This window comes from Mizuhopecten yessoensis, unplaced genomic scaffold (genome assembly GCF_002113885.1).
Source record: "Mizuhopecten yessoensis strain PY_sf001 unplaced genomic scaffold, ASM211388v2 scaffold1313, whole genome shotgun sequence".
NCBI lineage: Eukaryota > Metazoa > Mollusca > Bivalvia > Pectinida > Pectinidae > Mizuhopecten > Mizuhopecten yessoensis.
This window is the reverse complement of record NW_018403984.1, coordinates 304,387-328,486: the sequence shown is the minus strand read 5'-3', so window position 1 is coordinate 328,486 and position 24,100 is coordinate 304,387. Positions and strand designations below refer to the sequence as shown.

At 35.2% G+C, this 24,100-nt stretch overlaps 1 protein-coding gene across 4 annotated transcripts in view; it reads left to right on the top strand.

The window, feature by feature from the left end:
• The window catches only part of LOC110459328 (multidrug resistance protein 1-like), a 59,472-nt gene that overhangs the window by 6,961 nt on the left and 28,411 nt on the right, over positions 1-24,100 (top strand). For 3 of the 4 annotated variants that reach the window (XM_021511549.1, XM_021511541.1, XM_021511532.1), the window contains exons 3-8: positions 11,763-11,825; positions 14,052-14,087; positions 18,556-18,722; positions 21,181-21,416; positions 22,828-22,934; positions 23,288-23,459. In XM_021511549.1, coding sequence (XP_021367224.1) covers positions 11,763-11,825; positions 14,052-14,087; positions 18,556-18,722; positions 21,181-21,416; positions 22,828-22,934; positions 23,288-23,459 — 781 coding nt within the window. The remainder of the gene's footprint in view (positions 1-11,762; positions 11,826-14,051; positions 14,088-18,555; positions 18,723-21,180; positions 21,417-22,827; positions 22,935-23,287; positions 23,460-24,100) is intronic. The other variant, XM_021511556.1, reaches the window with a different exon arrangement.

Here is a 24,100-nt window from a genome sequence, read left to right as displayed (position 1 = left end):
CTCAAACTCATAATTGTACGTGTATTACAATTATTTTTTTTAAACGAAAAACACCTGTCACGTAGGTCCAAAATGATTAAGTAACTTTGATATATTCAAAGTCACTTCAGTAACTTATCTAGATGTAGACAAAATTACACGTTTTACAGGGTGTTCTATTGTTGCTCTATTTTCAGGAGTGTAAAGAACCGTAGGAATACTGTACATACAACAACAACCATCTACATAACAAATAACAATATTCTGAAACACAATAGTAGTTATAAACAACAGAAGAATGCAGAACAGGTATACACATAGGGCAATACGATTTTGACATACTTCAAATTAGCATTATATAGTGACCATTTCAATTACGTTTTGACCATAATTACATATGTCTTAACTCTTTTGTGTATGAAAAAACAAATTGGGTCTTTAATTCTTGCAATTGCCAGGTGCCACATCACTGACAGGGATCACACTGTAAATGTATCCAATGTGGTATTAATGCCTTAAAGTGTGTTATCTCCCCTTTCTACTCTGTACTCATGTCCACCACATGCTGAGTCAACTTTCATGGTCATTTGGTCATGTTATGGAGGACTGGTTACATGTGATTTATTACATAGACTTTTCTTTTCTTGTAAGAGGGGTGAAGAACAAGGTCAGAGTGTATACAAATGTTCTCTAAGTGGTAGAGCTAAACTAGCTTTTTTAAGCTCATAAACTAAGTATCGGACACTGTATTAGGATGACCCAGTGGCGACCTTTTCCTGATAGTGGATCTTGGCCAATATTCATAAAACCGTTTTCATGCTCTGCAAGCATGAATTCTACGGTCAAACCAACTCTCCATTAACTCAATGAAATCCTGCAACAGAGTAAAAAAATAAAGTCTAGAAATTTAAAACAGTAACAGGCTTCAAATCTCTCTACCGTTTCTCAAGATCGTTGATTAAAATATTAAAATTTGAGAAAATTAGCAATTGGGCTTCAGTTAAAGGTTAAAACATGAAAATTATATTTGGCTTTAATTCACACAAAGTTCCTCCATATCAATGAAAAAAGATGAAATATGAAAAATAGTTCATTGAGTGAAGATTTAAGTATAAGAGTTTAAAATATAGAAATGGTTTCAGCAATATGGCCCCCGATTAAAAACTTGGTGGGCTGATCTGATTCTGCGTGCCAAGTCCTAGACGTATGTAAACCTACTTAAAATTCATCGTAAGTGTCGGGTAACCATCATACCTGTAAACTTCCAGGTATAAGACACGATAATTATAAACGCGGTAGGGTGCAGCGTACTCAAATGACATTTATATAACAGAAAGGTAAATAATTCACGATGATGTGTCGATTGCGAAACAACTAAATCACATTGTACTATTTTTGATAATGATGTGGATATTGCGAAACAATTAAATCACATGGTACTGTTTTGGATATTTAAGGTTCTTTGATGGGTTATCATGGTCAGAAGAGTTACATACAGTATCTAATAAAGGATGGTACAAAACAGCACAAGAAAGGCTCGGTGAAGTTTACTTGTGTCCACAACCTTAGGACATAATTACAATGTTACAGAAGGCTTGTACAAGTATAGAAATGAAATGATGACATTGTGGTTATATAATATTGTGAGGTCATTCTAACTGTGACACTTTACATCCCATGATATTTATGGTCAACTGTTGTTGTGGCTAGATATTTCCCTGTCAACCTTTAACAAGATGATGAAAATACATGATGAATTAGTGAATGTTTCATACTAGAATTAATTATGACGTGTTGAGTCCAACAGCTGCACATTCTGCGGTTCAGTTGCACGGTACAAACATACCAGGTAGCCCTATCGGCCAAACAATGGTGCGGTTTAGAACTAGCTGATCATCCACAGATAAATCAATATTAACAGTGTTAACGTCTGGTTCTTTGATGGCTAATTTACTCAGGTCACATATACAATACTGAATATTCTGTGGTCATAAATGTATGTTGATCACTTTGTTGCATCATTACTGTAGATCTATACAGATCCTGTCTGAGGAACTTTGGTGAGTAGGGAAATGGTGCAGAATCCTATCACGATATAACCTTCCTATAGGTGGTATCTACTCCCATTCTGTATGTCATCATTGTGTGGTTAAGTGGTCTGAGAGTTGCAGAATCCTATCACGATATAACCTTCCTATCCAGGTGGTATCTACTCCCATTATGTATGTCATCATTCTGTGGTTAGGTGGTCTGAGAGTTGCGGAATCCTATCACGATATAACCTTCCTATAGGGGATATCTACTCCCATTATGTATGTCATCATTGTGTGGTTAGTTGGTCTGGGAGTTGCAGAATCCGATCACGATATAACCTTCCTATACAGGGGGTATCTACTCCCATTTTGTATGTCGTCATTGTGTGGTTAGGTGGTCTGAGAGTTGCAGAATCCCATCACGATATAACCTTCCTATTCAGGTGGTATCTACTCCCATTATGTATGTCATCATTCTGTGGTTAGGTGGTCTGAGAGTTGCGGAATCCTATCACGATATAACCTTCCTATACGGGTGGTATCTACTACCATTATGTATGTCATCATTGTGTGGTTCGTTGGTCTGAGAGTTGCAGAATCCTATAACGATATAACCTTCCTATACAGGTGGAATCTACTCCCATTATGTATGTCATCATTCTGTGGTTAGGTGGTCTGAGAGTTGCGGAATCCTATCACGATATAACCTTCCTATAGGTGATATCTACTCCCATTATGTATGTCATCATTCTGTGGTTAGGTGGTCTGAGAGTTGCAGAATACTATCACGATATAACCTTCCTATAAAGGAGGTATCTACTCCCATTATGAATGTCATCATTGTGTGGTTAAGTGGTCTGAGAGTTCCAGAATCCTATCACGATATAACCTTGCTATACAGGTGGTATCTACTCCCATTTTGTATGTCGTCATTGTGTGGTTAGGTGGTCTGAGAGGTGCAGAATCCTATCACGGTATAACCTTCCTATACAGGTGGTATCTGCTCCCATTATGTATGTCATCATTGTGTTGTTAGGTGGTCTGAGAGTTGCAGAATCCCATCACGATATAACCTTCCTATTCAGGTGGTATCTACTACCATTATGTATGTCATCATTGTGTGGTTCGTTGGTCTGAGAGTTGCAGAATCCTATCACGATATAACCTTCCTATTCAGGTGGTATCTACTCCCATTATGTATGTCATCATTGTTTGGTTAAGTGGTCTGAGAAATGAAGTTTTGGTCATCAGTTATTTCCATTAAGGTTTGGACGAGTTTCGTTATTGACAATGTCTGTTTGGCCATATATGCTATGGCCCAATTGTGTGTTGAACACTGTGTAAATATCCTCCTGCACAATAAATAACAGTTAGGATTCTCGAGGGTTCTTTCCACATCATTGTCAAAGTCGGGGGGAATAGTATTTGCTTTGTGCGTTTTTCTTTGTTGAATGCCTCAACAGCTGGAATAGATTCCAAATGATTTATCTGACACACTTCATTTAGGATTGTCAATCTCTGTTTAGATATATATACATCTACAGGAAAGGAAAAATGTAGCAAACTAAGACTGATTATACATAAGTCGTAAATGATGGCCTTTAATTTTGGTGAAGGATCATCCTATTTTTTTATTTGTATGCCTATTTCAATGGAGGGAAGACAGAACATCCCATATTAGTTTATAACTGACTTTAACTTTTATCAAATGGTACGTATATACGGGAGAACTATATTTTGACTTTTGATCTCTTTCAAGAAAAGGGTTTCTGTCTGGCATTTTATCTTTACTTCCTACTTTTGGGTTATCAAACATATAAATGAGTACCTTTTGGGAGATTGAATTTCATGTACCAAAATTAGGTCACGGTTACTTAAAATTTGGACATAGATCAAAGAAAAATAGATGCAATGTACTTGTTAATGTGTAAACATCACTTTATGCAGAAAATACCTTTATTGCAAAGTTAATGGAATGGATGTATTAAGTACTGTAGGGAGTTTATTATACTATAGAGGTATTGCCTCAAAATATTATTTATGAAAAGTACTGGCAGGTCAAAGGTCAAAATATAGGTCACAAAATTATCATTTTACATGCCACATTTCTTCCCAAACTCCTATTTGAAAGCTAAATTAACGTATGGCAGTATGGGGGTAGGTTATGCACAAAGCCACCCCCTTGAGATCCATTCAGTGTGTAATAATATTATTCATTATCAATGTAAACTGAATCCATTTTTGATCCACACCCGATGTGGGAGACCTTTTTAGTATGCTGAAATGTCACTTCATGCTGTCCTTATTAGGACCTAGTTGACTGGTCGATGGAAATGTCACGTTGATCATACCTGTGTTCTCTCGTTACCACAGGTAGATATTTTCTGTATTGGAACATGCTGATCGACATACCTGTCTATTATCATACATACACTGGTAGATTTCACACACAGAATGGAGTATAGATGTTCTCACTATGTATGTAGAGTACATACTTCACAGTTTGCATTGCATTTTATTTACCGGGGGGGGGGGGGGGGGGGGGTTTTTTTTTTTTTNATGTACAGGGTCCTGCATTGAATTCATAAAATTCATAAAAATAGCTGAAAAAGATAGGTTGACCTCTTAAGTATCATAGAAACACTTGTAACAGTGATATGGATCTACTGGGTTATTATAAAGGTTTATATACATGTGTGTGTGATAACACAGGAATAATAATTAGCTCAATGCCGTCAACACCATTGCAGTGGTTTCTCAAGGTAGAGGTCAAAAGGTGAAGGAGGATGGGGAGGGATCTGTCAAATAGTACCCGGTATATATACCTGAGAAAACACCTGACATTGCAAAGCTTATTGGCTTTGATCAGTTGCCACATCCTGATTTGTTTACACTCTTCCTGTTGAGCGTTGAGACGGGACATTAACTCTTCCATCGATATCACTAATGCGGTGTTAATTATATATACTTAAAATGTACCTAGTGCCATGCTATGTCAGTTTTCTTGACTCTACATGTAATTTGAAAAAAAATCTGAATGAATTTCCAAGTCAGGGTAGAATAAAAAGACTGATACAGTAAATAGTAGCAAACAGCAGGAAATGGAAAAAGTAAATAATAAATAATTTTAGAAAAAGACTGACAGCACAGAATTACACGATGTATTACTATGGCAGGAGGACAATAAGACCAGATACCTGGTTAACATAATTTTAAAGAATTTTTGTGTTTGCAAATAGAATTTGAATCTTTGCATTTAATATTCTTAAGCAATAAGAGCTGCTGAATACGATGGAATGATAATAAATGTGAAGATTGAATAATGCAATTTTTTTTCATCATGGACAAAATGGATAACATCTAAGATATTTGACTCCAAAGTAGTTCTGGCATTCAGTTATGATCATAGCAAAGTGAGATCATTTTTTTTATTCAAACCCATTAGGAACAAGTTATATTTTATTGAAACATACATGTACAGAATATGTTGGTATTTTTTTCTGCTAATACACCTGCATAATATATAAAAGCATTCAAGAATAGTTTACTTTTAAAGTAGTTACTCTTAAGTAAAGTAAAATATCTTTTATCTTGTGAACATATCAATCCTACTTAACTAAGATTAGTTACTTTAAAAGTGAAATATCTATTTAATTTTGTAAATTGTATCATTATGTCATTCTGAATGCTTTCATATGAACTCTGCCTAGGTTTTGAAGTAGTGTAACACCTTCTGTGACGAAATCTCGAAACTTCTCTCAAATTTTTTAGTACATCAACCACTTGTGTCATGCAGAGTTTCAACAGCATTTCAATGTAGAAGTTAGGGGACTCTATAGAGTACAATCTCCTTGGTACAGTATGTCGGTCCAGGTAACACTGTACAGCTCCTTTGGGTGGGTGATCGTTAGATGGAGATTAATGTTGTGTAGCTTGACAGGCTTTATCAATTCAAGGCTCCCTCCCCGTAACTATAGACTTTAAAATAGATATTACAGGAGATAGTAACTGAAGAATTTTGAAAATTTTAATGAAAATAAATTAAAGAGGCTGCTTCTTTATTAGTGGTACTATAATAAGGTGATATTGTCTACTGGTGTTGGCTTGTTCTTTATAGTAACCCATAATTTACCTTTGTACAAGTCTGAGTTGGTTAGAGTGTATGACTAAATGTACACACACAGACAGCTAATGATATATTGAGGAAATAAAATAATTGATTGTGTCATTTAAGAATGACTTAAATATTACACTTGCAGGTCATTGGGGTTTGCTTTATATAAGGTCTAGATCTGTGTGGTCCCTAGCATGGGAAGGGGCTGTCTGGGTTACCATACTATTCCTTGTGGAGGGGGGCTAGGTCTACATCTGTACATCTGTATGGTCCCTAGCATGGGAAGGGGCTGGCTGGGTTACCATACCATTCCTTGTGGACAGGGGCTAGGTCTAGTCTAGATCTGTACAGTCCCTAGTAGTTGGGACCAGCGCAGGACAATTAATTGTACTTATGATCCCAGCCATTTGAGTGGGGGTAGAAGGGTAGCTAGATCTATACCTTGGGGAATTAAGAAGTGGTTACATTAGTGGTCCTTATATCTATACGTTGGTCCTCAGTGTGGTATATATCATAAATCGTTCATGTAAATCAATTTCTTATAAGTAAGATTTTATTTGGTTTGCTGATAAGGTGTATATATATGGTAAATGATTTAAGGCTTGTACTTCAGATATAGTGCAATATAATATACTAAGATATATAATCTAACATACCCGTATTTACTCAACCTGGTACCTATTGTATGTTCTCTCCTGCTATAGAACTTAAACTACAAGCTTATATGGTCACATGGACAGTTCTGATCACATGCATGGTACTGTAACTTGATACATGTTGTCAGGTGTTATGAATAAATAATGAGCTCTAATCTTGGAATATCAGGACAGTAATTATGTACAGCTTTCACAGCTACTAGCTCATGTAAAAATACTATTTGATACAGAATGAAATAGACAATCTGGAAAAAAACCTTCTTTTAGATACTTTGAGTATTATGGATTTCAATTATTTTTAGGTTATGATAATATCCAAAAACTAATCAACAGAAGTTAAATTGGTCGGAAAGGATTTAACTCATTCACCCCTGAAATTTTATAATGGACTATTCCAACCTTTAAATTGGAAGAGTTCAAATGTGTTTTCAGGGGTAAATGAATTAATTTAAACCACTAAATGACCCCTCTTAGGGGCCCAATGTAGGCAGCCCCCTTCAAATCATGGAAAACTCTCCCTTTGATTAAGTGAGACTGCAGCTCTGAATGTGCATGCATCCATATTACAATATAATAGAGCTAGACTGGGTATTATAGTGTTCTTAAAATATTTAACGTATAAGCATACACAGGTCATACACTGTATGACCACAGTTGGCCAGTAAACTTTTTTTTTTATTAATACTTGGCAAAGACCTTCATGGACTTCATTAAATTTTTAATACTTTCTTGTTAATACAGTGTATTAAATAGTGGTCATACCAGTCATTCCCGTTAAACAAATAATGATTCTTTTATCCTGGTATGTTTGTTTATGGTAAATAAGAAAGCAAAATAAGACAGTTGAATGTGTATGGTTAGTAAAAGTGTACCACTAAGATACAATATCTGTCAAATACCCCTAAATTATATTACATTTTATGGGACACAATATGGATGTTGTACATAACACTTCGACACAGTTAACTGTAATTAAGATTTAAAAGGCAACATTTCAGTGTGTAGTGTTGGATAGGATCTCCACTGAACTGTGAAGGATTCAAGCACTTGTACAGGACATACCACAATGACTGCAGGGTTAAACAGTAGACATTATTTAGTGCTTTAGTACCCGACTTGTGTATTAATATTACACATAAGCATATTGAAATTTGTTTCTTTTGTATGTTTATTGGCATTTTTGTCATATTCTAAAATTACATCACAAGATCATGTGGTAAATATATATGATATCTAAAATAAGATGAAAAGGGAATAAAAATTAGCATTTTTGCATACATTTTGGTGTACAGTGAATTCTTGCGAGTGTCGAGACATTGTTTCCCGACACACAATGCCTCGTTGTTGTGAAATTTTCAGGTGACATACCACGAAACAATGGTTGTTTTAGGGGTTAATATTCTGCCTTAAGGATCCCCGTACCACTGCCAAAAACTGTGACAGTAACTTAAAAGCTTTTTACAGCATGATTATAGCTTTGATCAATCACATTTATAGCTTTGATCAATCACATTTATAAAGAAAACCATATATGTTATGCAACTTAATGGGGAAACAAATATTTAACAACAGTGTTTTAAGTGTTAAAATATGATGGTGCCAGACAGGTATATTACAACTCTGAACCTGAGATCGTTATATTGTTACTCTAACCAAATGAGCATGATACAGACATCACAGTTATATCCAAAACAAAATTAAGGGGAAGTAACTCTGTATGAAACAGTGGAATTCTCTAGTGTTTTGCCTGTTACAGTGGGACAGGGATCCTTAAGTGTACTAGCATTATATGGTGTCCTGTATTGAATCACCTGTCACATCCGTATTGATCATTCCAGGAGATAAGCATAACATTTAAGGTGTTTATAATGCTGCCTATATAAGGCTATAACATTTAAGGTGTTTATAATGCTGCCTATATAAGGCTATAATGATTGCCTTGTGTTCCTGAAACTTAAACTTGGTTAACACTCAACAAATTTAACTATTAACCTGTGTTGTCTGTCAAAACTTCATTCTCCAATTTCAAGATTCAGGGGATATTTGAAATTAGATGAGAATCGTCACCTCGTGAATTTTTTTAACACAATTAGAATACCGGTAGATATACATGGAAACATTTTTTAATAGCTATTTGACTACATGGCTTTAATTTCAGTGATAATGTTTATCTGACAAAGGTTTAAATGCATAGAATAGTGAAAATTCTCAAAAGCTTTAACAATATATTAGAAGTAGTAGCTAGCTCAGATGTAAATTTTAAGGGATGGTGAAGTTTTGTCTGGGGTATTTAAAAATGGTATAAGGACTTTAGCCTACATAGGTCAAAGTTCTCAAAATAGGTCAGGATGTAAGATTCAAAGCTCTGTTAGTTTGAAAGCTTTAGTTGACCTACTTTTTCACAGTATCACAGTGTACATTCTTGTGATCAAGGTATACTAACTATACTGACAGTTTATCACACACATATACCTCCTTGTTTTATGGATATGTTGCAACACGTATATAAGTAGGTGTATATACCTGTGGCTGTATGTTCAGACAGGTATATAAGTACACTTGTAGTAAAGACTTTATCGAAAGATGTTTCCTGTTCAAATAACCTGAACCGGCTGGCATATAGTTTAGAAAGAGGCTAGCTGTTTAAATGACAACCTGTCGATCCATCCTAATATTTAATACTTGATTATCATCGTGGACAACAAGACCTCCAACTCATCCCAGACTGGAGTAGTGATGTGATCAGTCATCACTTGACTATGACATCAGAATGACTCATGATCTCCAAACAAATTACATTGTTTGGATGAGGAATTTCTGCGCCAAAATCAGATCATTTTCTACTTTCGGCAGCCTTAAGCGGCTACTTTTGATAGGACAAAATATGTTTAATGCCAACCAAAGCACCAAATAGGATGATTACATTTTGACATGTCCAATTTGGCAATTTTATGATTCCCATATGTTAAACTTTGGTGCTTTCTGAAGTCACATAGTTGTTTCATCAGTCCATTACATATATATATAATTAGGTTATGGTAGGTTACATGTATATTTTAAAATATGAAAATAGACTTGGAAGCAGTAACATATACATGTGCACATTGATGGGTCCAGATTTTAAAAGTAACCGGACTGAATCATCAATAGCCTTTGTTTACCTCTGGACCCGTATTCACAAATCCTTTCTCATGCTCAAGTATTGATTTTGTGCTCCAGCCCCATTTCTTGTTCCAGTTATAAATAAGTAAAAAAATCTTATTTTATCAATGATTTGGGAATAAAATGAAGAGACTTTAAGATGAATACTGTTTCAATGTTTACATTTAATTATTTGATCATTTGACATGGTTTTATTGAGTTACAATAGAGCTGATTTGAGCACAAAATCCATGCTTGAGCAAGTGAACGGTTTCATAAATACGGGCCCAGAGGTAAAAGCATGTATTTATTCTGTCACGTCCAAAGTGCATTTACTGTGACAGTGATCTAGTGAGCATTTAGTTCACTTAATCAGGTTTACGAAAAACACACTCACTTAAATTTTCATAGTCAATACTTTCACAAAGTATACTTTACATACTGGCAATTGTAGGTTAGTTAATTAACAAGGATGAAACATCTTTTATTTCTAAATTGTTTAAATAGAGTTGTCTCCACTTAATAAAGCCAAGGTGCAATAATTGAGCCTCTACTATTTCCTCAGCAGTCTACTGCATGTGTGGTGCTTTTAATGAAGCCAGGTGCAAACTTACCTGATCCGCTACCTGTTCATTGCTACTCAATAAGATTTTAAGGTTGTTAGATAACACAGGTATTTCTCCCTTATTAAAATGCCAGGATGTGTCATATACTACCAACATTATGAGACTTAAACATGTTAAGAGTCGATACATTTTATTGCAATGTGATTGTATGGTTTCAATGTAATTTACAGCATTTTTGCTATGAATTGAAGTTATTTCTTCAGAGGTTTTTATTTTTAAATCTTGAAAATGCGGCTACCACTAAAAAGTTTACATTTGCAGTTTTGTTCCATACTTTCTTCTGCTTCACATTTTCTTTGTGGAATCTTATTGTTGTCAAGTCTATCTTTGCATATATTTTTGAAAATATTTTCCTTTGATATCTTGGCCAACCCATGCCATATATACATACCCAGACAGACCCTATTGATGAATATATGTTCACTGGCATATCAGAATCACTTGTTTTATGAAACTTATAATTGGCCTAAGATTTCAGGATAGATAGATATTACATATCCTAAATTTGAATGATCTTGATTATACTTCATCTTCATGGCAATGCCAGGTGAAGGGGAAGGTGTGTTTAATGTTTTTTCAACAGATGTAAGTACGACATCCACAGCCTTAAGTCCATTTGACTTTTATAAGTTTACAAGAAACAATATCATTTATATGTATATCAATTCAAGTAGTTCGTTAAAAAATAAATGTGGTTTATATCAAACTTATCAAAACTTGTGTACATTTTTAAGTTCATTTTTGTCTCTTGAGGAATCCAAGTTTACGGTATCAATTTTCTAAAGAGCAACATTATAAATGTATACAGTCATGTCTGATTGCGCAACATATCACCTCTATTAATGTTAAGAGACCACCTATGTTGAGAGACCCAATGAATGCATTTGCACATATGCATGTATTGATTTTTAGGCAAAAAGACTAGAAGAAATGTTTATATTTGTTGATCATTTGTTTCCATAAGGATACTTTATTATTGGGATTTCCTTATAAACTATCCGCTGTTGCATTGCTTCACAGATATATAAAATAACATGGCAATGCATGAGTATATGGTAATATTGGTTGATGACAGCCTGGGCCGGCCATGTGATAGATATTACGTGTTGTTAGTAGACTATTGTGCTTTTTGTGTTGATGGCATAAATGTGCTTATGGATTTGCATGAAGTTGCATGTTGGTGAATGTGTTTGTTTTTTCTCCCTCATTTTAGATGCCAACAACCATTCTTCAGGGCCCAACTCAAATGGCCAACTCCCTGTTAAATACTCTGCAGGTAAGTACAGCTTACTGTCTGTTAATGATCTCCCCTGAATTTCAAATTTATTATTTTTACCGATACGTGGTTGAACTGATTCTGGAAGCTTTATGTATGGATCTTTCATCACTGTTTCAGCTATGTAGGTTCACATCTGTATAATCTGTAGGATATAGCCAAGGATTTATCTCTGATTATCAAACCAGATATTTTTGTACCTATAATTTTTCCCTAATAGTATGATCAGCTCTTCAGAAACTATCTTTGCAGTCAGATAAGTTTTTATTCGAAATATTGACTTTTAAAATGGATACATAGGTGAATATTTTCACCTTTAGAAAATACCTTCATGGAAATTTATGCATATAATATGAATTTGTGTAATCTACAACGTTATCTCATCAGGAATTTCAATATCTAAAATTATAATAGAAGGAGAATCTGTTGTTATTTATTCTAAATATAGCACTGCAGTATTTGAAAAGCTGATTTTTTATTTCAACTTTGTTCACATTATTTATTTTTTGGCATGGTAATTTTACCCGAGTGGGTTCTAACTGCTTTATGTGTCAATGTCCCGACTATCTGAGGCCCAACAAACAGTGAGAAGGGCAAAATTCTGTTTATGGGAATACTAACAAAGATATGTGATATGTTTAACAAAACCAAACAATGCACTATACAGTAGACCTTCCTTATCAGTGACATTTTTTGTTTTTGAAAAATGAATTACAGCTCTTTTTACAGATTTATTTATGGCGACAGTGAATAAAAATATATTGTCACAGATTTTACATTTTAATGATGTAACTTAAAATTCCTTAAACTGATACCATACATCGCATAGCAGATGTATCTTGAGATCTAGCTATAGGTTGCTGAGAATTAACTGCCTTGATTTCTTGCTCAGTTTGACTAAAGAGTGGTGTTAGGTTAGCTGTTGGTGCAGTTGTGAGTCACATCATCTTGACTGCTGCCACCTGTTGCTATTTTAAAGAACTAATTCACAGAAAGGGCAGGTAACTTGTTATACTTATTAATTCTACCTGGGCTGCCAACTTGTTATGCCTGAGCCATCAGCATAATATGAACACTGACAACTAGACCCTGCTGGTAAACATAGCAAACTCTATCAGAGTTCAATCACCAAAGAGTTCTACACAGTACATCAATCTTCATTGTTCATTTGAAACTTCAGCTAGTAAATGTTCTTCCACACAAGTAGTTCTCCCATTTGTCAGACTACCAAAATTGAAATAAACATTGTCTGCTCAAAGTTACATGGGAAAGTTCCCCACCTATCCTGTTTTGATGGAAGGGCTTCCACAAAACCTAAGACCATGGTATATAAGTTAGGTTCTCTGTGTGGGTGCTATGTTTACATAAGCAGGCAGATGAGCACGTGCAGCCGTTGTAAAATCTGGAATCAGCCACACTTGCAGTTACATATAGCTGATATATAAATACCCAGTGCAATTCTTTTTGCTCTGGTTCTTTTTATATCATAATAACATTTTGATATCATTATAACATAATAAATCCTGTATGGAATTTAAATTTAAAATAATTGAAAATATCACGAGTACACTTAAAACATACATACATCACCCACAGAGGGTACACAGAGCATGTTGTTTAGGTCCTTGTGACCTTCATCTCTTGGTCAAAGGTCAAATGGGTGCAAAATTTTCATTGTCTGTTGGCAAACATACAGCAAACGCATGTTTTGGTTCACTTCTGGTATTGTAATGACATGATCAGTGAGGTAACGTACCATGTTTGTTAAATTCTGCTGTGAGTTCATTGCCTTATATATAGTGTCAAAGTGAACTTCTGTCACATAAGGTTACACTTAAACTGGGTGCAAAGGTTTCTGTACGTTTCCTCTATTTTCTTGGCTCTATATGATGAAGAGCCGGTCTGTACACATGTGGGATCTTTGAGAAGGGATTATACACTTAATTAAACTTCATGATACTTTGCTCTGAACTAATATTGGTCATAAATCAAAATGAAAAAAAGTTATTATTTCAATCTCAATTACATAGATAATCTTAAAACAATTGTTTTTGATAATTTGTTTTGTCTTCAAAAATATTTAATTTTGAATTGTAAATGACTGAAATATCTCCTTGGTCTTCTGCATTAGAAGGTAAATAATAAGTTAAAAAACAATTGTATAAATTTGACTTGGATGATGGAGCTTTGATATTTGCATCAGGTCAATGTGACTTTAAATTACAGCCCCACAGCCCAGCAATGGCAAAGTAGGGCACAAAGGTAGGTTTTCAGTTGGGCATGTTTTGTAGCTAACATTGCATCTCCTTCTGTTTGTGTGTCACAATGTGTAGGGATGGTATTGATCATAATAGCCACATCAACTGAAAATTACATCAGAAAATTAAATTAAAAATAGATTCCAGTTGATTTTTAGGTTAAATGTTTGCATCACATGCATAAAAATTTGTGATATATTAAATGAAAATGTTTGTAGTGTTTTTTATAGTGTTTATTCACAGTTAACGAGTTTCATATTTAATTTTTTGCAAATTCATTTATAATTTTATTCTCAGTTTTGCTTAATATGTCTGCTTCGTGATCATATTTCAAATATTTGAATGATATGCATATAAACAGATTATTGCATTAAAAATACACTGTTGCAACGGGTACATTTAATAAGTTAAATTTGTAGTTGTAGTCCTAGCTTTAAGTGAATTGTATATCTAACCGATGATAATGTTATATACACCTGTAGATGATAATCATACCGCTAGCCAATAGTGTATTGCTGTATCGTAAAATCATAATATTGTTTGTGACAGATATCCACTTGCACTATTCTAAATCCATGTTTTGCATTTTATACCTGTCAATATCACATGAAATCTTTGACAACTTCAAAATGGAAAAATCAAAACATCTAATTCTTTTCTCTGATCTATAGCTTGGGGAAAAAAATGGTGACTCTAACTGGTTTTTGCAAAATCTTGAAGTTCTACTGTAATGCTTTGATTTTTGTTTGTGATGGTATGAAATTAACACATATGTACGTACACTCCATAAATATGTACAGGTGTTATTTTGTGCCTTGCACTGAAGAAGTAAAAATCATCTTGCCTGAAGTAATTATTAAAACATGCAGGTACTCTGTGGATATTAATGTCTGTTACTGTCTAATATTTTGTCTAATTTCACCTTTCGTAATGTTCTATTTGTACTTCAGCCTTCTCTCCCTTTGCTTCCAGGTATTAGTCAAGTAGAAGTAAAAATACTCTTTCTTCGATATGACCTATCTTACCTGGTTTTACTCGTTTCCTGCTTCCAGACATACTCAGCCCTGTGTAAGGTCTTGACCTTAAATCCTAACCTTGACCTTTGTTCGCTACTTTGAACCATTAAACTACTCAATTTCTGTGTTTTGACCCTATGTAAGGTCATAACCTTAAGGAGGTGAATTCTTTTTGGGTTCAACCAGAATCTGATAAGGTTGTGACCTGATCAGGTAAATGTCCTTGCTACATAACCAGGTTTGTTGTCGGATTATCACTTGTGTATTTATTGTCTTACGAAGTGATCAAAACATGACAGTATTTTTGGAATTTTTCAACTTTCCAGAAACCAATTAAACTTTAAGATAAAGATTTTAGGGTAAATAATTAACGACTATGCAAGAAATGCTGAAATTTTCCTTGCTTTATATATATATATAAAATATAGTATATTTTGTATATGTATTTCAATTTTGCATGTGAAACAACAGTTATATATACAATATTTACATGGTTTTAAATTTCTCAGAGTAAATATTTACAATAACCTATAATCTGCAGCAATGTATACCAATTGTATCCGATGTCGCCTCTTATTAAATGTATTGTATTAAGTTTTATATTTATATGATGTCGCCTCTTATTAAATGTATTGTATAAAGTTTTATATTTATAGGATTTCTATTTTTGTTCGATTTGCTTATATATCATTTTATTAGCTCGCCTGGCACGAAGTGCCAAGTGAGCTTATGCCGTGGCGCGGCGTCCGTCGTCCGTCCGTCCTCGTCCGTCAACTTTTCCTTTAAACAACTTCTTCTGAAGAACAGACAGGCCTAGAGTCATGATATTTGGCTGAAAGCTTCGTTGGTAGGATCCCAACAAAGTATGAGAACGAAAATGACCTTGACCTGTTTTCAAGGTCACAGGGGTCAAATATGTCAAAAACTTCAAACGACTTCTTCTAAAGAACTAAAAGGTATAGAATCTTCATATTTGGCTGATGGCTTCCTTGGATGGAGCCCAACAAAGTTTGAGAATGAAAATTACCTTGACCTTCTTTCAAGGTCACAGGGGTCAAATGTGTCAAACACTTCAAACGACTTCTTCTGAAGAACTGAAAGGTATATAATCTTTATATTTGGCTGGTGGCTTCCTGGGATAGAGCCCAACAAAGTTTGAGAATGAAAACTAGTTTGACCTACTTTCAAGGTCACAGGGGTCATATATGTCAAAAGCTTCAAATGACTTCTTCTGAAGAACTGAAAGGTATAGAATCTTTATTTTTGATTGATGGCTTCCTTGGATAGAGCCCGACAAAGTTTGAGAATGAAAATGACCTTGACCTTCTTTCAAGGTCACAGGAGTCAAATGTGTCAGACACTTCAAACGACTTCTTCTGAAGAACTGAAAGGTATATAATCTCTATATTTGGCTTGTAGCTTCCTAGGAAAGAGCCGAACAAAGTTTGAGAATGAAAATGACCTTGACCTTCTTTTAAGGTCACATGAGGCAGATATGTCAAACACTTTAAACGACTTCTTCTGAAGAACTGGTAGTTATAAAATCTTAATATTTGGCAGGTGGCTTCCTGGGAAAGAGCCAAACAAAGTTTGCGAATGAAAATGACCTTGACCTACTTTCAAGGTCACAGCGTTCAAATATGTCAAACAGTTCAAACAGCTTCTTCTGAAGAATTAAAAGGCATAAAATTATAATATTTGGCTGGTGACTTCCCGGGATAGAGCTCACCAAAGTTTGCAAATGAAAATGACCTCAACCTACTTTAGAGGTCACAGAGGTCAACAACATTTTAATGGATTTGTTCTTGAGAACTAAAAGGAATGGATTCATAAGATTTGGCTGGTAGCTTTTTGGAATAGAGCTAACCAATTTGAAAGGAAAATGACATTGACCTACTTACAAGATCACAGGGAAAAATATGTCAAGCAGCTTCTGAAGAAGAATCAAAAAGCATAGAATCTTATAATAATATTTTGCTGGTAGTTTCAACAGATGGAGCCAACAAAGTTTGCGAGGGAAATATTTTTAGTGCAATATAATATTTAATTAGAATATTTTGCTATGACTGCTTAAATATTCAGGTGAGCGATACAGGCCCTCTTGGGCCTCTTGTTTCAAAATGTTTAAGCAATTTTTTTTTTCTGATAAAAATATTTTTATTCTTCACTGATGCAGCAGGTTCTATATTGCAACTTCATACGATTTATGTATGGATGTTTTTGTTAGCCATGGTCTTTTACAGTGAAACCTGCCTAATCCAACATCCTGTAAGATCCATCAATTTGCTTCGATTAGCCAGGGTGTCAGAATGCAGAAGTTTTATTTGTATTTATTCATAGTCATGTACCATGTGATGTACCAGGTGGGCAATTTACATACATGCATGTTCATGGTGAATTCTATTGACCTTAAGCTCACAGTATCAAAATAGGACTTTCTAGTTATGTATTGATTAAGCCATTGTACAAAGTCTGATTAGCTTAACGATAACTTGATGTATATCTTTTTTGAAAAATAGTGAATCTTAAAAATAAAACTGTACCTCTAGGGATTTAAAATTATCCCTTCAGACAGAAAACGTTAATTATGGAAATTTTCAGATTTTTCCCCAAAACTGTGATTTTAAATTTTCTTTAACAATTCATATATATAAAGAACATCGGTTTTGAAATGTATATGCATACTGGGCTTTTTTCTCACCAGCACCTGTCAATACATCTGTCAAGTTGATAATCCTGTGCTAGGGTACCTAATGGGGCATTGATCCTTACAGTCCCAGACATAATCAGCTTAAAAAAAGAACAATATTTACCTTGTTGCATAGGGTTCGAGTAGGTGTCAGAGATTATTATAATAGAATACGGTGTAGTTACCAAATTATCTGAAGCGAAGGGATCTATATTTTGACCGAGTTAAAATGTTCACATGTTTGTCGGTACATGTGCACTTATAGACACTTCTATAGTGTAGATATTTTACGATTCCGACCTTCCAGATTTAGTTCTGTAGTGTTTATTTTAGACATTTTAAGATTCATGTTCGATTCACAGTTCTCACAGCTCAGGTGAAAAGTGGTATATTCCAAATGATCAGTTTTCATTATCATTTCTGTATTGGATCAATGCCCTACAATCAAGTTGTAAGCTTAGATAGTTGCTAGGCAAAGTCAGGTTTGTTTGGAATTCTCGGCTAACAATCACGTAGTCTACGTCATTTGTACAAACAATATTCCTCGCATTCTTTTGTATTACATGCGCTTCCATATGGCTACCATCTGATTTTTTTTTCAGTTAATCATTAGTATTATAAGAAGTTCTAGACAAATAGGACCCTATATGAAATTCCATGGTAAAATTGCAGATAGTTCAGAATATATAAAACTGTACCATAATAACATGGTAAACTGTAAATGTATGATTGTAATATAGTCTAATTATATCTTGTGCTGTAAATAGATTCGGAGGATGAAGCTGCACAGGCCAATGGAAAGTCATCTGTTGACCTCAATAAGGTTGCGTTTTCTAATGACAAACATTCGGCAAAATCAAGAACATCAACTGATACAGATGATAAAGAAAAGAAGGATGAAGAAGAGGCCAAGATGGTGGGATTGTTTGAAATTGTAAGCTACAGACAGATTAACTTTGTAATAAGTCAATGTATATTAGACTCCTTTCTTCCAGACTTGGTTGTATCAACTCTTGTCACAATAACATCATTAAAATTCCCAGTTTGCCTTGTTTTGTTCCCAATTTTCCCGATATGGACCAAGACATCATGTATTGATGGAGATGGGGCAGTTGGTGAGAAACAAATGTAACCACCTATGTATTTGTGGAGGTGGGTTTCAAATGTCTTGGGTCAAGGCCACTATAACTATAAATGGGAGGTAGGGGATAGGCTATGGTCAGGCACATGGCTGAACCCTCCTTTTTCGTATTTAACTACATTTCATTTTGTTCAAACAAACAGTTGATTACGCCCACTTTAAATAAGGGAATTATTGATGTACGAGTTAGGCTGTTGACATTGAAATAACAGCCTCATGAAACTCACTTAGACTAGTCAATATTCATGTCAGCAGTATTTAACGTTGGGGTAACGAGGGCTGTACTCATGATGAACTTGATGTTGTGGCAATGGAAGCCAACTGTGACATTTTATATAGGTATGTGACATGTTAGTGTTGATTCAGTTTCTTTCCTTAACATAGCCACATGTGTGCTAAGTGAAGCCCCAACAGTATGTGACTTTCTATCAGTACGGAAGTTAATAAAGAATACTGAAACAAGTAATCCGTAAATGGGGTTAGGGGGGATATTGTGGTTACCCATATGTCTGTCCCATCCTATTGCAATTTTATTGTCAGATTTCTACCGACTTCGTTTCTAAACAGGTCAAGTATGAGAATATCTCACATTAGTTCATATGTCACGCTACCAAGGTCAACGCCAATGTCAACGCCAATGTCACTGTTGCTGTTTTTAGGTCAACCATTTTTATTAGCGTCCGGCGTCCGTCCGCCGTCCATCCGCCGTCCATCCGTCAACAATTTCTTTAAATGACTTCTTCTTCTTAACCACTGATTGGAATTTAACTGAATTTGACTGGAATCATCCCTAGGTGGTGGGGATTCAAAATTGTACAAATGGTGGGGCTGACCCCCCAGGGGGCTGAGGGGCAGGGCAAAAAGGGGGCAATTTGGCTATATTGCTTTAAGCGACTTCTCTTGAACGAAGAGATGGATATCAACCATATTTGACTGTAAGCATCCATAGGTGGTGGAAATTAATAATTGTACAAATGGTTGGGCTGACCCCCCAGGGGGCTGAGGGGCGGGGCAAAAAGGGAGCAATTTGGCTATATTGCTTTAAGTGACTTTTTCTCTGGAACTAAGAGATGGATATCAACCATATTTGACTGGAAGCATCCCTAGGTGGTGGAGATTAAAAATCGTACAAATGGTTGGGCTGACCACCCAGGGGCGGAGGGGCGGGGGCAATTTGGCTATATTGCTATAAACGACTTCTTCTGTAGAACTATGCCATGGATATCAATCATATTTGGTCAGAAGCATTCATGGGAGGCAGGGATTCAAAAATGTACAAATGGTTGGGCTGACCCCCCGGGCTAAGGGGTGGGACCAAAAAAAGTGTATTACTTAGAAATGATTGAGATCCCCACCATATAACCATATATACAATTGCTGAGTATAAAGAGAACAATGCACATTTGCTTCCAGGATGGCCCTAGGGTCTGGCCCCCCCCTTGGAGACAAAGTCCCTGGGCCATAACTTTAAAAGTGTTGAGATCCCCACCCCAAAACTATATATATACAAATGCTGGGCATAAAGAGACGAATGCAGTCATGATATTAGAATAGACCCTAGGGTCTGACCGAACCCCTAGGGACTTAGTTTCTTAGTCACAGCTTGGAAACAGTTGAGATCCCCACCCTATAACCATATATACAATTACTGAGTATAAAGAGATGAATGTACATATGCTTCCAGGATGGCCTTGGGGACTGCCCTACCCTTGGAGACTTAACCCCTTGGTCATAACTTCGAAATTGTTAAGATCCCACCCCAAAACTATATTTACAATTATACGGCATAAAGAGACGAATGCAGTCATGATATTAGAATTGACCCCAGTGTCTGCCCCACCCTTGCAGACTTAACGCCTGGGTCATAACTTTGAAACGGTTGTGATCCCCACCCCGAAACTATATATACATACATAAAATTGCTGGGCATGAAAAATCTAATACAGATATGCTACAAGGATTGGCATTGGGGTCTGGCATATTCCCTTGGATCTCATTTGGAGAATATTTTGCCATGAAAGCTTAGATATCCAGGTGAGCGATACAGGCCCTATGGGCCTCTTGTTTGTCAACAGATTCATTGTCATCATTTTACCTACTTTCTGTTTTTCTGGTTTTTGAGGCTATAATTCATGTAATTCAAACAGATTCAACAATATTTATTTCATTTTGTTCGACTGGACTTGAGGTTTATCATATATATTTTTTTACCTGATAAACATTCTGCTAATGGTGGCTTTGCTTGTTGCAGTTTAAGTTCGCCACATGTGGTGATGTATTCTTGATGATTCTTGGGACGTTGCTAGCCTGTTGTCATGGTGTCGCTCTGCCGGGAATGATCATTGTGTTTGGAGACATGATTGATCTGTTTGTAAATTCTGGCCTGTACAGTACTGCTGTAGACTCCATCATAGCTATCCTTACAGCTATGGGGTACACACTGTCCTTTACTCGGGATGAAGCGTTCTCTAACCCAGAGTTACTCAGGTATGCATTGTAAAGGTTCTAGAAGTTATTAATATATCATTAAAATTACGAGTTAATTTGCAAGCAGTTTTGATTGTGATTTAATTATTGAATTAGAATAACTACCGGAAATTCTCATATCTTACACAATATAAAGAATTTTGTGTTAATTCACTAGCACTGTTTGATTGCAATTTCAAATGTAGCGTTGTAAATTCAGCAGACAAAATTAAGCAAGTAACCTGTAACAAGTGTTCTTTATACAAACTTTAATCCTCATAACTATCGACTTGACTGAAAACAGTCCTGAATTTAAGTATGTTTGAAACCTATGTGATTGACAGTTTCTGATTCATCACTAGTTTGTTAATACAAGTTAAATGTTACAGTTACAGGTAAACCTACCATTCTACTAGATCTTCTGACTGCATTATACAAATAGACTACAGTAAAACCTTGTTACTTAGCCATCGTCTGTCCAACAAATATTGGCAATACAAAGGGGTTTCGACATCAAGGGGAATCGATAGTACATCCCTAGTTGAAAATCCAATGTAGGGAGACAGTATCACAATTTCCGCATATTCTAATGAGTCTAGAGTTGTGATGAATATTGTATGTTTATTATTGACAGAACAGTGTGTTCTCTCAATATTAAAGTATTTCAAAGCAATCCAGGCATTAATTCAGTTGTTTATTTTATCAATGATTCACATGTGTCCATTTTTCTGTACTTCAGGAAACCGCCTACCTATTTCACTACTGTGAAGTTTTTCAAGAAAGATAACTCTTACATGCAATTACTTATAATAATAATGTGTATATGGTTTTATTATAAAATGTCAATTTTTAATTGTTTATAGATAATTTATTTTACACAATTTCAGCATTTATTAAATTGATATACATTAATGCATAGTACTAACCTATGGCAGTATCATTTTTATTGACATTATTTTGCAAAAAAATGTTTCTTTCATAATTTTTCAACGTTCACTCTTTTTTACATAAATTTCCAGTTAAAATCCTTAAAATTCTGAAAACCTATATTATTTGTGGCAGAACATTTTCTTTACTTCAAAGCAATATAACTACAAAATTTCAAGAAATTCTACTGAGAAATGGTGACACAAACTATGACCTTAAGAAGAAAGAAAAAAAGATTTTTTGAAATCACATTGGTAGTGGCAAGTTTGGCAAAAGAAATGAGGGGCATTACATCAATGTTTTATTTAGTTTATATCAAATTGGTGCAATCTGAAATTAAAATATTTTAATACTTGTCGTTGATGAATCCTGTTTCATTAATTTAGTTATTATGGATATATTTTTCTGCAACATAAATGTTCCGAGTAATAACATTCCAATTTGTACTATTATATTCCTCAGGATTATGTGTTGGTTAATATTATTTACCGTTTCTATGTCACAGACAATACCAGAATGTGAGTAACATCAGTTCCTACCTACCACAACTCGACTACCAGCTACAGAACGATCTCCTCGAAAAGATGGGCACCTTCGCCATCTATTATATCAGTATGTATGCTATTAATTACTACATCATTCGAGTTAGTTGAACATTCTAAAATGTGGCACTTATTGTCTAAAATGGTATGATATAAGAAAGAAAAAAGTTCTGTATCTTTCCATCCCTATGTGTCAGATTGATACCCATAATAGTGGAGCATGACGTTAAAAGCTGTCTTTGTCATTGGGATAAACGGCTATTGTTCCAATTGCAAGTAACTGGTGTATTTTAAAATGTTCGTACATAGCATTCTTTACAAACAGAATGTCCATCGTGAATATTAAGAGATTTATTTCATCGTGTATGATTTAGTGTGTTTAGTTATTATGCTTTTGACACAAACTGTCCTTTATGTTTTCAGTTATTGGTGGTGGTGTGCTCGTCGCGGGGTATGGTCAAGTCACCTTCTGGGCCATCGCTGCCGAGCGTCAGTCACACAGAATCCGACAAGCATTCTTCAGGAATGTAATTCGCCAGGAGATTGGGTGGTTTGACACGCATGAGTCCGGGGAGCTGAATTCCCGTTTGTCAGAGTAAGCGCAGTGCACATGGTCATAGCTTTAGTAATTTGTTGTAACTGATATATATTGGAAATATTGTTTTCTGTATATATAGCGATACTGTGATACCCAGTGTTTGGTTGGCTTGGGTTTGGCTGTAGGTATCATTCATTACGCTGTAGGTATCATTCATTATGCTGTAGGTATCACACATTACGCTGTAGGTATCACACATTACGCTGTAGGTATCATTCATTACGCTGTAGGTATCATTCATTACGCTGTATGTATCACACATTACGCTGTAGGTATCACACATTATGCTGTAGGTATCACACATTACGCTGTAGGTATCACACATTACGCTGTAGGTATCATTCATTACGCTGTATGTATCACACAATACGCTGTAGGTATCACACATTATGCTGTAAGTATCACACATTACGCTGTAGGTATCACACATTACATTGTATGTATCACACATTATGCTGTAGGTATCACACATTACGCTGTACGTATCATTCATTACGCTGTATGTATCACACATTACGCTGTAGGTATCACACATTACGCTGTAGGTATCAAACATTACGCTGTAGGTATCACACATTACGCTGTATGTATCACACATTACACTGTATGTATCACACATTAAGCTGTAGGTATCACAC